The sequence below is a fragment of the Necator americanus genome, chromosome X (assembly GCF_031761385.1).
Source record: "Necator americanus strain Aroian chromosome X, whole genome shotgun sequence".
NCBI classification, from domain to species: domain Eukaryota; kingdom Metazoa; phylum Nematoda; class Chromadorea; order Rhabditida; family Ancylostomatidae; genus Necator; species Necator americanus.
The window spans coordinates 21,802,029-21,821,099 of NC_087376.1; the positions used below are offsets into that span (position 1 = coordinate 21,802,029).

General features: G+C 42.2%; 1 protein-coding gene across 2 annotated transcripts in view; it reads left to right on the plus strand.

Annotated features, from left to right (window-relative positions):
- The window catches only part of RB195_024684 (uncharacterized protein), a gene marked incomplete at both ends in the record, with an annotated part of 59,037 nt that overhangs the window by 30,499 nt on the left and 9,467 nt on the right, over window positions 1–19,071 (plus strand). Inside the window, 6 exons of one of the 2 annotated variants that reach the window (XM_064212554.1) lie at window positions 11,840–11,906; window positions 16,198–16,236; window positions 16,309–16,400; window positions 16,469–16,592; window positions 16,663–16,749; window positions 16,826–17,065. In XM_064212554.1, the coding sequence (XP_064068436.1) occupies window positions 11,840–11,906; window positions 16,198–16,236; window positions 16,309–16,400; window positions 16,469–16,592; window positions 16,663–16,749; window positions 16,826–17,065 (649 nt within the window). Of the gene's footprint in view, window positions 1–11,839; window positions 11,907–16,197; window positions 16,401–16,468; window positions 16,593–16,662; window positions 16,750–16,825; window positions 17,066–19,071 lie in introns of both variants that reach the window. The other variant, XM_013450052.2, reaches the window with a different exon arrangement.

Sequence of the window (19,071 nt, forward strand, 5' to 3'; positions counted from 1 at the left end):
ACAATCTTGGCTGTTGCTAAATTGACTATTGACAAGTTGACGTGGAATATTTAGCCTTGTGTCCGTACCTGGTCAATCAAGTGATGCCAGACTTGTCTAGAAGGATAGAAACACTGACTTGACACATCGGCTCTGAAGTATTGTGGAAGCTAGATACGCATTCGTAAATTTCAATGGATTCTGAAGTACAAGACAGGGTCAAGTTTATGAACGTGTAACTGGCCTATACAATGACTTGCGGTGGCTAGCCGATGTGTCAAGTCAGTGTCTCTATCCTCCTCGGCAAGTCAGGTACCAATTTTTCGACCCCGGAGGGATGAAGTGCTTGGTGCGCATTAGGGCTGATTCGAACCTACGATCGATCATGCAGACAGGGCAACCTCTAACCGACTGGGTTATACCAGCCCCCATTAGGTAATTACATACTTCATAAAACATTACAATAAATGATATTAAGTGATTACATAAATCACATTATTACATTACCAGTCTGAATGTCCGGCTAAAGCCGGACTTCGGACTTTCGGTGGTTTTAGCTTCGCACCCCTTCACTGATCAATGAAAGTTAATAGTAGTAGTGTTTTCTGTAAAATTAGATTTTTTAAACAACGCTTTAATTCTCTTATTTATATTATAAATTAAGGCGAAAGATTACGGAGCTTTCCTTCTAAACGCGTCAATTCTACATTTGGAGAATATTCTACCATAAGCTTCAAACACTCCTTCGATGTCTGATTAATATAGATACAATTTGAAAGCATTACTCGAAGTATGGGTATTCCTCTTGATTTCCCCCAATAGTTATCATAGAATGATGTTTTAAGATAAAATGACGTGAAACACATCATCCTACTGATAAAGATAACGTTCCACGTCAGATCACGTAAACATCTTGCTACTATTTAAGCAGCCGTTTGCAAGCGTGTTTCCACTTTCTGAAAACGGTATGCTACAAACTCGAGGCGAACGAAGAAGGAAATAAGCACACGGAGGAGTCATAAAGGTGAAGAGCAAAGCGCCCAGTGGTCACGGCTATGAAATGGCTGCAACCATTTATCTTTTACGTCATGCACATGGATCCGTCGCACCCCATATTATGGATATCTGGCGCCGGCGCACCAATCTGACGCCGTTGGACCCGTCGCACCCCTTCTATTGGTATCTGGCGCCGGTGGACCCGTAGCACACCCTTTTATAGGTATCTGGCGCCGGTGGACCCGTCGTACCCTCTTCTATATTTATCTGGTGCCTGTGGACCCGTCGCACCCCTTCTATTGGTATCTGGTGCCTGTGAACCCGTCGCACCCCCTTTTACAGGTATCCGGCGCCGGTGGACCCGTCGTACACTCTTCTATATTTATCTGGCGCCGGTGGACCCGTAGAACCCCCTTTTATAGGTATCTGGCGCCGGTGGACCCGTCGTACCCTCTTCTATATTTATCTGGTGCCTGTGAACCCGTCGCACCCCCTTTTACAGGTATCCGGCGCCGGTGGACCCGTCGTACACTCTTCTATATTTATCTGGCGCCGGTGGACCCGTAGAACCCCCTTTTATAGGTATCTGGCGCCGGTGGACCCGTCGTACACTCTTTTATATTTATCTGGCGCCGGTGGACCCGTCGCACCCTCTTCTATATTTATGTGGTGCCTGTGGACCCGTAGCACCCTCTTATATATTTATCTGGTGCCTGTGAACCCGTAGCACCCCCTTTTACAGGTATCTGGCGCCGGTGGACCCGTCGCACCCTCTTCTATATTTATGTGGTGCCTGTGGACCCGTAGCACCCTCTTATATATTTATCTGGTGCCTGTGGACCCGTCGCACCCTCTTCTATATTTATCTGGTGCCTGTGGACCCGTCGTACACTCTTTTATATTTATCTGGCGCCGGTGGACCCGTCGCACCCTCTTCTATATTTATGTGGTGCCTGTGGACCCGTAGCACCCTCTTATATATTTATCTGGTGCCTGTGAACCCGTAGCACCCCCTTTTACAGGTATCTGGCGCCGGTGGACCCGTCGCACTCTTCTATAGGTATCTGGTGCCTGTGGACCTGTAGCACCCTCTTATATATTTATCTGGCGCCGGTGGACCCGTAGAACCCCCTTTTATAGGTATCTGGTGCCTGTGAACCCGTCGCACCCCCTTTTACAGGTATCTGGCGCCGGTGGACCCGTCGCACCCTCTTCTATATTTATCTGGTGCCTGTGGACCCGTAACACACACACACACACACACACACACACACACACACACACACACACACACACACACACACATACACATACACATACACATACACATACACATACACATACACATACACATACACATACACATACACATACACATACACATACACATACACATACACATACACATACACATACACATACACATACACATACACATACACATACACATACACATACACATACACATACACATACACATACACATACACATACACATACACATACACATACACATACACATACACATACACATACACATACACATACACATACACATACACATACACATACACATACACATACACATACACATACACATACACATACACATACACATACACATACACATACACATACACATACACATACACATACACATACACATACACATACACATACACATACACATACACACACACATACACATACATACACATACATACACATACATACACATACATACACCCACATACACATACACACACACATACATACACATACATACACACACATACACATACACATTCACATACACATACACATACACATACACATACACACACACACACAGAGAATGAGCCCGTTATTATATTATATCAGTATTTCGTTGTACAATGCACAATGTGTCGACTACATGACAACGGTACCGTGCAGATTCGACACCACACTGAGTCAAATTTTTGCAGAAGAGTTAAGAAGTTGAAGCCACTCCTAAAAGATGAAGAATCCAATCATAAGCAGTTTTCATGAATTTGAAGAGGATTTAATGGAATTTAATGGCCAAAAAAGCTCAGATTCTGTGCACATGGTCAGGACTGAGAGATGGTGAATAGCTTTGTGATAAGAGGACCAAAAGAAATATTTTAGGTAGTTTTTCAGAGAAGAAGTTTGCCCTACAAAACAGTCATATCGCTGTTTTCCCACCTTTTAAGGGCATCATCCCAGGAATCTGAGGTGGTACGGATTTCATGTGGAGTATTCGTATACGGGATCGTGGATTATGGAGGGGTGGGTGATTCCGTTCATTTCTAGCTAATTGGCGTAAAAAACGGTCTGTAAGATGCGGCGCGTGCACAAAGCTGGCGCGCTCCAATCGAACTCCTTGTAGAAAATAGCGCGCCGGAACGCCCGAAACCGTATCTTCCCGGCAGTTTTTTACGGCTATTAGGAAGAAATGGAGGGAACTACCCCACTCTCCATAATCTACTATCCCGTATACGAATACTCCACCTGAAATCCGTACCACCTCAGATTCGTGGGATGATGCCTTTAATCTTTCCCACCTCTTAGTAAAACGAGAAAGCGCTGGAAATCGGTGGCATAGCATGTCATAGAGAAAATACTCGGCTACAAAACACGCTTATATGCACGCACTAAGTTACTCCGAGTTATCGAAATTTATTTGAGATCACACACTTTTTGGAGAGCGAGCAAAAATCGGGATTTTGGCAAGTTTTCAAATTATTTCTTCCATTCCTTTTCAGATTCCGGAAGACCAGGGCGGCATTTCAAAAAATCATCCATAAGCTCAGATAGAGGGACTAAGGAGACCCCTTTGTGTCTGGTTCTCTCAAAATTACATTGGAAAAATCTTTTTTTTTTAAAAAGTCGAGAAATTCTTTGTCCCATCTAAATCCCAAAAACACTAGGAGACGGGAAAAAATTGCGATATGACTGTTTTGTAGCGAAAGCCTTCTATAAAAAAAGCTACCTGGAATATTACTCTTGGTCTCCTTATCACAAGGTTATTCACGATCTTACATACCTAACACTGTGTACAGAATCTGAGCTTTTTTGGTCATTAAGTTTAGGTTTTAATCCACTTTCAAACTGCTGAACGTGCACGTATAATTAAATTCTTCATCTTTTAGAAGTGGTTTCAGGTTTCTTATCCTTTTACTAAGATTTGACTCAGTGGGGTATGGAACCTGCGTTGTCCCATTTTCATATTTCATATTGTAGGAAGAAAATGTTGATTTTTTGAATTTTTTCGCTGCTCTTCTATAGTTCGACCTATGCACCCGACACTTCTCTTTTTTTTTCTGACCATGTGGTTTAATCAGTATTTGAAGATGTTTAGTAGATTCATAGTTCTTAGGGTGCACTGCTAAGTGGAATTCTCGTTCCTTTGAAGGTCCCACACAGGATCATTCCCGATGCTCGCCTGGTAGATCAATGAAGTGCTCTGCTTCGCTATGTTTCTTGTTCTCTTTGCTGTTTCTTTGTTTCTTCCGATGCAGGTGCGAGTTTTTTCTTCTTCCTTGAAAAAACGTGCAGATGCATAACCGTGAGAATCTCGTCGTGTAGGGCTCACTTCTTCCAGGAAAAGCGAAAAGACGACTTCGTCCCCGTGCTCGATAGCCAACTACTTACTTCCCTTAATGCATAAGTTAGAGACTCAGGGCAATTTTATCTCATTTATCTTGGAGCTGTTAATGAATGACCTTTTTGACAGAGTAGTCTTTCATTGTCTACGAGTACTGAAGATAGCTACCGAGTGATGAGACTGTAGCTGGTGTCAAGTCAGTGCTTTTATCCTCCCAGGCAGGTCTGGTACCAACCCGGAGGGATGAAAGGCTTGGTGAGCATTTGGGCGGACTCGAACCTCCGATCGATCGTGCAGGAAGCGGAACCTCTAACCGCTACACCACACCCGTCCAAGAATTAAGGACCTCTAACCGACTGTGCCACACCCGCCCTTGGTGTGCAGAAGTACAAAACTGTAGTGTGCATGCAGAAATACAAACGCACGCTCGTGCAGTGTTCCCCAGGATGTTGTTCATGGGCACTTGAGAGTTTGAAGGAGAACTGCACTTCTTATGTGAATGCGGGGCGGGTGTGGTGGAGTCGGTTAGAAATCCGTTGTAGCCACGCCCGATAAATTAGTACCAGACTTGTCTGGGAGGATAAAAACACTGACTTGATCATCGGCTGGCCCCCGCAAGTCATTGTATAGGCAAACACGCGTTCCAAAAACCTCAATGATTACGGATTGCAGTGAAACGCGTTGGCGCATCCCAAGTGGATGTGCCAGTGACTTTATCCTTAAGAATTGAAATTTCGATTTCGAGATTTTTTCGAAAAAAACTTAAGAATTGAAATCGAAAGAATTTCGATACAATTATTTCGAAAATATCCCAGCAAATTTGCTTCTCCTTCTACCTGGTGTTTCTTCGCTTCGGTCAGTTACCGATTTTTTTCCTTTTTCCATTTGTTCCTCGACTAATTTTCGGTTTTTCTACTCCAAACCCACGAAATTTCCAATATATTGAGTTGGCAGCAACGTCTCATCACCACGCTTGACCCTGAAAATAAATAAGATTTGAATGTTACGTATCGCCTCTACTCTAAGAGGGAGAATTGGCTAAGTATAAGAATGGAAAAAGAAATAGAACTATGAAGCTTCTTCCAACAGTCTTCATTAAGAGATGCCTGTGTAGGGTGATAATGTGGCGATGTAGAAGAGCTTGCTTTAGTGTTTGAGTAGGCGGAAGGGGAGGGAGCTGCAAGTTCAAGGTAGATTTTTCAGGAACTAGCAGTGTAGTGAATCTTTTACAGCTTTAATAAGTTATGTAATCCTGAGTATTTGTGTGTATGTTTATCACTGACTAAATATCTGAAAATAGCATTGATAACAATGCTGTCATAATATTGTAATTTAAAAATAAATATAAGCGCCCTAGCTAGACTGTCGATAAGGTGGGAATAAAAATGACGATTTCTTGATATTCCAAGTATCTCAGTACGCATAATGACAATTTTGAGCGCATTAAAAATGGAGGATTTTCTACCGCTAAATTTAGAGACTCAAAAAAACAGGTCTGTTCTGTTATACTGTACGGTTCGTAAAGTGTTGTTGTGATTGAAATATGTAAATGTAGAAAGTGGCAGTATTAATAGGAATTTTCTTCCCTTGTCTAAACGTTATTGTTATCTAACATATATCTGTAGTTTCCCCTGTGGTACTGCGTTCAAAGTCATGAGTCATCCGCGTGTCTAAAATGTGTATAAATGTCTTATGTTTAAGTTTATTATAAAAGGGAGCAAAGTCTTTTGGGAATCCCCCACGATAGTCTGGCATCTACGCTCCGCCTCTTTCTTACCTCGACATAAGTGCGCGCGTAAGGTTCGATTCGTAGCAAAGTGAGGCTATGAATTGGAAAGGTCACAAAGAGAGAGGGGTGAAGAACGAATTGACGCGGTGACTTACTTGACTCACTTGACTTAATCGACGAACTGGTGTTACCGCCAAACGCGGCTATCCGCATCTTCGCCGGGGTGTGTCTTCCTTGAACATATCCGAGCCCATCCTGTTCGATCTTCAGCTAGAGTTCGCATAGAATCCACCCATCCATCGCTACTCGACTAGCTTCGGAATTTCATGTCTCGACTGAACTGCCTATCAACGCCAAGTGTCCTCAGATCTTCCTTCACCACCTCCGTCCAGAACTTTCTTGTACGACCAGGAGGGCTTTTGCAATTAGGATCTGGAAGCATTCGACTATTTCGACAAGACGATCAGACAGTCTCCTCATAACATGACCAAAGAAAAGAAGGCAGTTTTCCAGGACTACTTCAGAAGGCCGGGCGATATGCTGACGTTTCCCACGTGTCATCCGCCGGTACATCACGTCCACTTCCGAGTAATGTTCTTCGTTATGGCACATCATCGGCCAAAAGTAGCCTAGCAGTCGTCTAATCAGTTTTCTCTCCATGCAGTCAAGTTTTTCCGTCACCGCCGACAGCGCTGCAAAAGTATTCGTTCCGTACATCACGATAGGGTTAATTGCGGATAAGTAGACTCGCAGCTGGACTTCGTTCGGGGGCGATAGGGGCCGACCAGAGGCACTTGGTCAATGAATTGAATGCCGAGTTAGCTTTAGCGCCTCTTTGTTGAATACCTCTCTCGTAGCTGCCATCGTTTTCCAGCATACAGCCCAAATAACAGAACTCATCCATGAGTTCGATAGGTTGTCCATCCACCCTGATTCCCGTTGAGGGTCTCGAGGAGACCCACATCTGCTGGCATTTATCAGGGCGGAGTCGCAGTCCGTAGGCTGCAGCTAATTTCAATACAAGGTTAACAAGATGTTGTAACTTCGTGCTGCTCGAAGCAAATATTACTACGTCGACGTACTCGAGATCCACCAAGGGACGTGCAGAAGGTGCTAAAACGACATCGACGGGACAGTACCCATCTGTTCTTCGCATTATGGCATCTACGGCAAAGTTGATCAAAAAGCGTCCCGCCACGGCCCCTTGTCTCACTCCAGTTTCCACTTCGAACTATGTAATACATCCAGCTGGTGTTCGGACCGCAGCAGCTGTTCTTCCACTCATGGTTATTCTTCGTTCATTATGCGTACGAATTTTCCTTGAATTCGGCGGCGCGAAGCGCATTGTGAAGACGGTCTCGGTGAGGAGAGTCGAACGCGGCTTCAAAGCCCAGAAACGCTAATTGCATTGGCTTTGAATACCGTTGCCAGACTCAAGTCACTCTTCTTACAATAAACACCCGATCAATCTTCAATCGAGGGCGAAAGCCGGCTTGCTTGTCACGGATAGTTCGATGTCGCATTAGTCGTTCCAGGATGATCCTTGTACATTGTACGCAGCAATGGTATTCCTCGGTAATTACTGTAATATTGGTAATATCAATCAGGAGACTTAATCATTCTTCCACGGCCCACTCGTGAACGCGCCGCGTGCAAAAGGATGGTACGTTGCAACTGACATTGTCATGAAAGATGTCCTCTTCCATGCCGTTTTCACGACGATTAGGGAGAGCTGAACGGACCCACTTCGGATCCCGCAATCTGCAACCCAAGCTTCTAGCTTTTCCCGCGGATTCCCTCAGCACGTCAGATTCGTGGTACGCTGCCTTTAGGTAAGACATACCTGAGAGACATTCTTCGCGTCGCTTTGGACGTCTTCTGTAAACTCCATTGGAGGCAGCTTATCACGAAATTGGGAGTATTAAGATCTCTTCGATTGGATAAGCTTAAGGATGCTCTCCTCAGGAGCTATAAAATGAGCAAGATCTGCGAGCGCAAATATTTGCGAGAGCGAGCAGACAATCAATATGCGGCTGACGTTCTCCGGTTCCCTTGCAGTGGTGGTGGCAGGTTTGCTGGAACTTTGGAGGCGCCAAAATTTCTTGCTATTTTCTCCCTTTTGTTTTAGTACCAAGTATAAGCACCATGTCCACCAACGAATGAGAGGGACACTGTCACCATCCTACTGATTGTCCCGCTCACTCACATGCGCGTGTCCTCGCACACGTGACAGGTTAATGGGTGCTTCTTTTGGAAACTCGCGGCGACAAAGCAGTTTCCCATGTTGTTTTTTTCGGATAATTAGAGGGAATTGAATGCTCATATTCATAACTTGCAGCTCTCTGCTCGCAAAGATCAAAAATTCGCAATTCGCTATCAATTCCAACGCTTATCCTTTTGTTGTGTGTGCTGGCTTTAAGCTAGTTGTGCAAACAAAATTCCGAAAACGAGTATAATGAAGAAACTTAGCAAAGAATCAATCAAAGGAAGATTTTTCAAACCACTATTTGTAGTTCCATATATAAGTAGGTGGCCTCCTAATGTGTTAAATGGCGGAATTCGACATTTAACAATTGAGAGCAGGGGTTATCACCATCCATACTACTTCCAAGCACTGTCAAGAGCAGCGCGGTGCAATTATCAACACCCATCAACCTTTTGGAAGGATATCTGAGCATATCTTAATTCTGTGTAGTTGCAAAGTTAATATCAATTCCAGCGAGCTCTTAATAATATCCACTTTAAACGACGGAATAGTTTGTATATTGAACTACATACTTTAGCATTGTTCCACGAATTATTTAACGAATTACAATCAGAGTCAAGCGTGATGATGGGAAACAACCTCTTCAGAGAGACCACTATCCTCTTCCCTTGCTTTACCGTGAAATGTCGAAATTATGGGCGAGGACCGCACAGAGATCAAGCAGAGGTAGAAGTGAAAGTTCGCAGGTTCGATTCCCCGCTAATTCAAATTTCTATGAAGGAGAAGAAAACTTAGAAGTGCACCTAAGAGACGAATAGCTCAGTATTGTATTTTCGAACAGAACAACGAACAGCGAATTTAACACTTAAGGGTAAGTAGTGCTCAGATTTTGTAATTGTTACCACGTTTAGGAGATCAAGAAGATCAATGATAACTTTGTGAGATGAACACTTTGAGGAATACTTTGGGCTTGTTTCGTGGAAGAACGCTTGATCTCAAAGTTCTTATTTTACTATTTTAGGACCTTTTTTGAAATTCAGACGGGACCCATGAGAATGTTGACACTTTTTTCCTCCCTCCCTTTCTTATAAATATTGGAGAAACGAAAAAGGCTCGGAAGGTTTGAAATCTGTACCCTGATAAGGGAATTGTTTGCTTGGAGAAAACTAAGCCTTATTGCTTTACACGAAAACATTGACGACATTGTCCGACGATGCTGTCGAATTTTTTTTTTTGCCGCGTAGGACGATGTTCGATGATGATGGGGGACAGTGTCATAAAAATATTTTGTGACTAGTTATTATGTATTTAAGTATTAAATATTTAATAACTAGTCAGAAATACTTAAGTATTAAATATTTAGGTGTATAATATTAATAAGTATGCGTGCTAGTATCTACAACTGGCATGATCCACAGGGATCTTATTTGGGTACCGTTTTATTGATACCTAACAAACAATATAGAGCAAAAACAAAGCTGTTGAAGTAGAACACGATTTTTGACCCGTTTGGAAAGGATCCAAGCAGATGAAGCTTCGACAAACATTGCAATGAGTTCTGGAATTCATGGCATAAGGTTTAGCACACTCAAGTCGATGTTGATCAGTCAGCTTACGGTAGCAGCTTCAGCATTGTTTTCGTTGGTTGCTGTTAAGATCTTCTCATTCAATCAATTTACGTCTCTTTGCCTGAGTATTTGGCTTGTTTTCACCTAAATTCATCAATTTTCTAGCGATTTCAATCTGAAATCATTCAACTGCATTCTGCTAGCGTGACAGTAAAGAATCCAAGACTTGACCAGCCCAGTCTTCGTCAACAGATAGAAGAACAATCTCTTATGCCACTTGGCAGTCTTTCTGACAAACGGAGTATACGCCGCCATCTGATCACTGAGATCTGCGAATGTTCTCGTTTTGTTGTAGTCTTCTATAATCTGAGGCTCTATTGGGGCACCGGAACCGTCGTGCTTCGTAGAGATCATGGAGATATCCCTCCGCTTTCTGACCATAATTTTCTTAACCGCAGGAGTAACAAGAGTATTATCAACGGACCAGTAGTCGCGAAACATTGACAACCGGGCAATTTCCATATACACACAGATGCCTATAAAGTGTCTGAGTTCATCGACGGTGGTCTCTGCTCTGTCTTTGTTCTTCTTCATCATCCCCTAACGGTGATACTGTTCGCCTCTACTATGTTGGTGTTTAGCAACCTGTCATTCAGAAAGAGGCGAAAGCAGTCGGAAGTTGTTTCACAGCCTTGAACATCAGTATGAGGGCCGCGTTCCATGGCGAATGCAAATCTGTCCTGAATGATGGCATCTTCAGGCCACGCTTCTTTTTCATCGTCGTCACTCTCATTATAATCATCATCCATCATCTTGTCCTGAGTCTGATTCCAGAATCACAATCAAGTTTTGAACTGCAGCTTCATTATTGGCGGAAGGTGCTCGTTTATCACTTTCTCCAACATTCCATAGAAACCACTTTCAAAAAGTTGCTATATCTTTCTAAACTGCGAAAAACGTTTTAAAGTCTTCAATTAGGTCGCCATCACATTATTGTTGGTTTTTTATTCGAAACTTTACCATTTTATGAAATGTTATAAAATCCGTTTTTTTTTTTTTAGAGATTATCCGACGATGCAGTCGGACATTCGCTGCGCAAAAAGTATGCGTGGTTTCATGTGTAATAAGCGCAAGAAAAATTATTTGATCGTCAATGTGTTAAGCATGACCCGAGTTATTTGACATCTCTTACGATCATATACTTTTTCATGCCAAACCTTTGACGTACGATGGTGGTCAATCTCTTTACGATATATTCCACCGGAGGTTCCCACGTCCAGCGTAGAGCAGAGCGCTTCTGGAATTACGAATTCTAGTGGGTTAACTTAGTTGCCATCGTAGACGCGGAAAACCTCTCTCCCTGCTTGTCCCACTGTAGGCCGTTGATTCCGATGTGGAGTTTTTCAGACATTTGTTCGAGGTCAATTTTGGCGTTAAAATTACCTTGTAGAAGGTACGATCTTCTCCAGATCCACATAGAGAGGTTCGACAACGAAGGTAGTCAGAAGTGGTGTTGATCCAAATCTTCTCATCCGTAAACCTCCGGTTGTGATCGTCAGTTGTTTGAAAGAATCGATACTATCTATCCACTGTCGCACGTTCCTAGGAACTGTTTCGGTATCACATGCGGCATTAAAAATAGATGCACGGCACCACACTTACAACTGTTATATACAGGGTATGTTCGAAAGTAGGAAGAAGAACTAGTGCAAAGTTTTCACATCCAAAAGATAAGTTTTTGTGATCGTTTTCAGATATCGTGGAATGAATCTACGCCTGCGCTTAAAAAACGACATTACCAGGCCGATATCACATGAAGAGGTTTTCTTTTTCTTGAATGTATCCACATAACCACCAATCTTTATCGTGGTAGGAGTTCTGGTGTTCTGTACAGCTCACTGTATATTCTCATTAGTGGTCAAATTTGTTAGCAGTTAGTGTCCCTACAAGCTACTTAGCGTCCAGTGTATGAATTACGTATTTTTTGAGATTATCTCAACAAAGGGGTGGCGGAGAGAGGAAAGAGAAAAGGAGTGAGGAAGGACAAAAGATAACAACGGGAAGGGAGAGGTAAGAAGAAGAAGAAAGGCCGATAGTGGTATCTTTAAAAAGGAAAAACCTAAGAACAGAACAGATGTTCCACAAAGACGACAATAAGACCTCAAAGAAAAAGCTGGACCGAATTTTTCCAAAGGAGGAGAAAATCTAGAACTGCATCTTAAAGGGTAATGATTCAGTACTACACTTGTGAATGTAGTAGCATTTAGTAGTCGGAAATGCTCAGATTGTATGAGCATAGTTACTTTTATAGAACGGTTATTGCCTTCGAGAGAAGGACACTTTGAGGAACTGGAGATGCTGCTTTTGAACATGTTCTGCAGAAGGTTTGCTCCACAACGTGGTTAAATCACTGTTTTTGGGTCCTTCTGGTTTTTTAGATCCTTTATCCGGATATACTGATGATTTTGCAAAATTCTAACTTCTGTTTCGGCGAAAAGTCTGTCTTTGTAATGTCTCAGTTATAGCTCAGTTTTTACTTGATGTGAAGCATTTTCTTCTTGTTGTTGTAGGCAAGGATTCTCTCTCAGCTTCTTGTGTTTTGCAAAATTCAGATGAGACACAGATGAGAAAATACTAGTTTTCCCATTTTAATTCCAAAATGGAAACTAAGAGGTGCCAAAAAGTTGTGATTCAAACATTTTGTAAGACGAGTGTGGGGACTTAGTTGCCGTCTTGATGAGATGAAAATGAGGTATTACTAGCAGCAGTTGCCTCCATAGCTGCGATAGGTCAGAACCGTATCCTTCCTAGGTGCCAAAGTGAAAAGAGTCGTCGACAGAGGAGGAGGATGTATCAGTACTTTCATCAGAATCATTTAACATCATAGAAAAAGGTCATGTTTGGATGTCTCTCGAGGAAAAAAATAAATTGTCTGTATGGGTCAAGGTCAGGAATTTTATTTCCTAGTGCTTGTCAGCAAAAAAGAACACTTGAGAAGCATTGAACTAATTAAATTAATTGAATATTTGGTCTAAAACATCGTCATTCAGAGAAAGGTTCATAATCTACCGTAGGATTAAAGGCATCACCCCACGAATCTTTGGTGGTGCGGATTCCAGGAGGATTATGCCTATACGGGGTCATGGATTGTAGGGAGGAGGGTGATCCCGTCCATTTCACCCTAATTACCGTAAAAAATGGCCCGGAAGGCATGGTGCATGCACAATCGAACTCGTTGTAGAAAATAGCGCCCCGGAACGGTCGAAGCCGCATCTTTCAGGCCGTTTTTTTTACTGCAATTAGGAAGAAATGGACGGAATCACCTTCCTCCCAATAAGATACGACCCCGTATTGGCATAACCCACATAAAACCCGCACCATCCCAGATTCGTGGGGTGATGCCTTTAAGGAGTTAGCCTTGTTAATTAAAAGTTGCCAGAATACAAAATTCATTTTTTTTTTTTTTTGGCAGAAGTACAATCACTTATTCGAGAACAAAAGCAGTAGCAACATGACATGCATTTTTTTCCTGAGTCATATCAAATGGGAAGTATGAAGACGAATGAACAAGTATGGGAACGAAGGAGCAGCTAGGAGGACGAGCGACTATAAGAAAAAATGAACACTTACATACATCATGTATGTATGATACATTATATATACACATATACAGACATAAGTTATAAATTAAACTTATATGTTTTATAAGTTCCTAGTGAGAGTTGTATATATTTCCTGTGAAGTGCGGTGTGATAAGTCATCACAAGGAACACTTGCACATACATTACTATTTCTAACATTACAAAATACATTTCGAAGTACGGGGATTAATTACAATGTAGTGAGTGTAAAAGAGGATAGAATTTGCTAGTATCCCCCGAAAAGCCAGACTAAAAGGTATTCTAAGGTGCAGAAATTCACTGTTTCTATCGCCATATTCAAGAGCAAGTTTCGTGTTAAATAACTCAGTTCTTTGAAAACCTAACAATACACTGAAGATTGTATAACTGCCCTAACTCTATGCAGAAGATACTTGATTGAGTTGTGAAAATGCAATCCTATTTCAAAAAAAAATCGCTGTTTTGCACCAAAGAAAACTTTTTTTAAATAACTGGCTTAAATGAAAAGCTGCTAATACAGTGAACGGCACATATTTGCTCTAGAATTCTGCATTCTATACTAAAGTAATTCACTTGGCTTAAAAATATGTAGCTTTTTCAGGAACGAAGGAGCACTTTATCGTTGGCGTGCTCCATTCTGGTACTCACCCACCATTGTCTCTGTCTAGCACAGAATTTATTACTGAGAAGTCTCCCCCCTTCATCTCTGTTAAGAAAAGGATTTCCCCAACATGTTATAGATCTTATGATAGAGCATGAATGGAGGATTTTCCTGGTACAGAGCACTTACCTGTTCGTTTCAAATAGATAGGAAAGGAAGCACAAAATTTGTAAATCTCGATGTTTCGGCCTTCACATTCAGGTCCGTTTTTTTCACCTTAGTCGTCAGTGTATTTCATAGGATTTTGTAGCAGATTTCCTCCTCATTCTCTATATTTTGTCCATTATTTGTCAGTTTCTCTCACAACAAAGTCATCCGCTCAAAACTGATACGTCTTAATTTTTCATGCCCAAATTTGGGCTCCAATTTTCCAGCGGAAGCGAATCAATATTGGATGTGTTGTCTACTATTTAAGTCGTTACCTTCTGGTGTATTTGCAGATACACTTCACTGTCTGTGGATTTTCTTTTGAACGAAAATATTAGCTGTTTAATTCCTCGAATTTTCGCAAGCAATGTCAGGCACGCTCTATCATAAGATATATAACATGTTGGGGAAATCCGTTTCTTAATGAAGAGGAAGGGGTGGAGCATTCTCATTTATAAATTCTCCTGCTAGACAGAGACAATAGTGAGAGTACCTGTGTGGAGCACGCCAACGATAAAGTGCTCCCACGTTCCTGAAAAAGCTACGGATTTTTAAGCCAAGTGAATTACTTTAGTATAGAATGCAGAATTCGAGAGCAAATATGTGCCTTTCAGTGTATTGATAGCTTTTCATTTAAGCCAGTTATTTAGAAAAAAAAGTTTTCTTAGGTGCAAAACAGCGATTTTTTGAAATAGGAACGCATTTTTCAAGAAGATACTTTATTGGGTTGTGAAAATGCGTTCTTATTTCAAAAAGAAAAAAAAACTGCGACATCGGGCGTTCTGTTGATGACCCTTTCAAAATATTGCTTTCTTATTTCGCACTACTACGTTGTATCTTACAACACCACATTATTCTATCTCTTTTGTTCTTTCTTGTTCTTCTCGTGGCTTAGGTGAGGAGTGCCACTTCGCCAACCACACTAAAGTGGGAGGGAGGAGTACGGGATTGGACTAACGCATGCATGGTTATCCAAACGCTGCATGCACTAGCGCGAGAATGCATGTTTACGGGGATTATCTTTAAATAGTAGACTTCAGCTCAGAGTCTCAAAGATTAGGTCATTGAGCATCGTGTTGTCACCTGTGAATAATGCCCGCTGGTGTGGTTACTCTCGTTCCCCCGAAGTACGTTCCATGTGAAAATACTGTTTAAACAACATCATTGCTTCAGTAACTTCCTTGAAAAAGAAGTCAGTAGCCGCAGAACAGGAGCGATTTTTCATATTACTACTAGTTTTACTGGTTTGGATAGTATGTTTATTCACGAAAAGGTCATGATCACATTTCAAATATATCAATTTATTACATAAGTTCGTGAACAATTTCTCTGTTGACAGTTTCTGTACACAGTTCTAAAGAGCTTTAAGATTAACATGAGCTATCCTGTAGTGGAACTTCTTTCATTTTTGAATTTGCGTTCCAGAGTAATGTTTTCTGGATATCTTCTTCAGTTATCGAGATCGCATCTCTTTCTGTGGTAAGGAAATTTAGCAGCTGGATCCATTCAGCAAAGTGTCCTTCCCTGATAAGTTGTAACCCTATAGAATTTTAATTTGTAGCAGACAGTTTGAATATAGTTAAAACTGTGCCATTATCTTGACTAGTCCTTTCTTCAGATTGCTCATTGTTTTTCAGAGAAATGATGCTGCTGTTTTGCTCCGCTCCAAATGTATTTACTTCAGGTCGAATGCATAGAACGCCTTTTGAAGTATTTTCCTGAGGTTGTGGAACCTAGCATTTGTCGCTGCCTTTACTTGTCTTGTTCCGACATCTCACCGTTCGGTAGTACACAGGCTTTGGCGTACCACATGTCAGTAAAACACACCTTAAGAGAGGAAAAGTCTGTGGCGATACCGTGTCTTCTTTGTTCAAAGAAGTTCATAACGTAAGCGAAGATGAGGCAAACTTCCGTAGCCACTGTTGTGTACAGCCATTGCACGCTTAAAATTATAGTACATCTCTTCTTTACACACATATAAGACAGAAACACGCCAGAGTGAAAAATGAGCACATCGCCTACCGTATGAGAGAAACGGACGATTCTTTGTACAGAAGAAAGGGGAGAAGAGTGAAATCGGTGCGTTTGTTGCGAACTTATTTCAAGAGTCGCATGAGCACTTTTATTGTCGTTATCTGCAATAATCTAGAAAAATATGCAACGAGAGTGCCAGATTCGTGTTCGTTCCCGCAGCCTAAGCCCAGACTGCAAGGAAGAACTTTTTGACTCGAGCGAAGTAAGACCTACACACTTGGATATTGATATATTTGGTCTTTGAACTTTTGCTGCTTATCATCTGAATTTTATTCCAGATCATCACTGCTAACAAAGAGGGAAATTCAGTTTCAAAACAAAAGGAAAAGCGTATCAATGAACATGGTGAATCATGTCTGGATCAAACATGCTTCACCACTGGAGTTGGCTGCGAAGACAGGTCACCGGGCAAACTTCTCCCACCGAAACGAGATGGAGATAAAGGAGGCCGGAGCAATTCGAATTGTTCGAATATATACAGCGATGAGGAGAAAGTGGTAGACACCAACGTATTAAGAGTGGGCTCTTAGATATTTTTGTTTAATTTCTTCTTGTGATCAAATAAGTCGGATGTAGGTAGGTAGAGGCTCCGCTGTGACTGCAGGATTATTCTATACAACCCTAGCACCTTTTTTGCAAAGTGTGGAAATCTTTCGCCATATAACAGTGCTGGTTGTATAGCTCGAACGTTCCCAATGCGTACCCTTGAACACCTGATTGCGTTTAGTTAAAGCAGCGGTACCACGTGCAGATAGCAGTCAAGCTCCTATACACGGAACCAAAAAGGGTGTGGTGTCTAGCATATCGCCAGAGCCCATAACCTGAAAGATCAACTGCTTGAATGAGCGTGGAATGTTTGGCAAACATTCGTTTTGTCACAGCGAATGAACTGCAACGAACCGCCCTGACCAGGCTTTCGCGATATTTCTATGTGCCTTTTGCTGCGCTGCAGGAAACACGCATCAGAGATCGGTCCGTCATCAGCGTCCAATACTGCGGCGATGCTGATGAAAGGAAAATAGATGGCTGCGCGATAGCTGTAAGGGATGACTATAACTAACTGGTAGAGGAGCTTTGCTCAACGTTGTCTAGATGCGTTTTTGTGCGATTGCAGGATCGCAGAGGATTCAAACTCTGCATCGTAAGTGCTGAGACACCAACAGACCGCTGAGGACCACTACAAAGACGCGTTTTGTGATGTACTCAATACGTTGATATCCAAGATATCAAGCCAGCAGGCGGTCATCATCATTACTTCCATGTTTGAGAGACGTCGCGTTCGATTTCTCCAGTTCTTCTCATTTGTGTGGTGCGGTTCCGGAAAAGGTGTCGAGGAGCTCAATATCAACCGAAGCTCGACTTGGTAGGTCTGAAAAACTAGGAATGCAGAAAGATATTTTGCTAACGAGTGTTGGTCATTATCGATTATGCACCAAGAAGAGAGTGGATGATTTTCCTTAAATATATTCAGGATAGATACGGTTAGATAGAAGAACTGAGGAGTTCCTCTTCAACAGAAAATCGAATGGTAAGTTTGAAAGATGAAGAATGCAGAACGAAATTTCGGCAACGTGTGTCTATACATGTTTGAGTGCGGGCCGGGAAGAAGCTCACGAAGCGGATTTCTTTAGAAAGTGCATCCAGGACACTGCAAAAGAAATACTCCCGGTTTTACTGCCGTGCAATAAGTTTGCCTTTGCATCTGCGGAAACAAAATCCATGTATAATTCTCTATGCGCCTCCCTCAGCACTGGCGATTTCAGCCAGGAAAAGCGTCTGAAAAGGAAGTTGCGTCGTCAACTGCAGCAAGACCGCGATAACGAGTGGACGTCAAGAACGAAGGAGTTTGAAAAGACGTGGGAGGACAAGAACCCGTGGAAAGCCTATGCTTTACTAAGACAGTGTAGCGGCGAGATGAAGAGATGTTCTTCTATCCTCAACACTGCCAATGGAATGGCTCCCTGTGAAACAACCCTACCAATTTGGAGGGATCACTTGAAGACCCTGCTCAACGGGCAAGCGCCATCAGCTACTGAACTCGAGCACATTCATGAACCACCGACCGGGTCAAATGTTCTGGTCTTTGTCTCAAAAAATGAAGGATGGAAAATCTGGCGGAAACGATGGAATTAGTGCAGAAATAATGAAATCTCTTCTTTCTTCTGGGATTCTTGATATGACAGAGATCATCCGCTCATCATGAATAGACGAAAGGATACCTGACTCATGAAGATACGCTTTGATAATTCTCTCCACAAGGAGTTATCGGTCACGAACCCTGGGAACTATCGAGAAATCTCTTTGCTGTGTGTTATGTGCAAGGTTTTGGAGCGGATTGTCCTGGACCGACTTATTAAATATTGCGAAGAAAAGTGCGTGTCGAGCAAGCTGGCTTCCGTCTTGGCACATCTACGATTGACCAAGTGTTCATTGTTAGAAGAGTGATCGAAATCTGGCAGCGGTATTCGAAGCCAACGCAATTAGCCATTCTTTACTTTGAAGCCGTTTTCGAATCTACCATCGA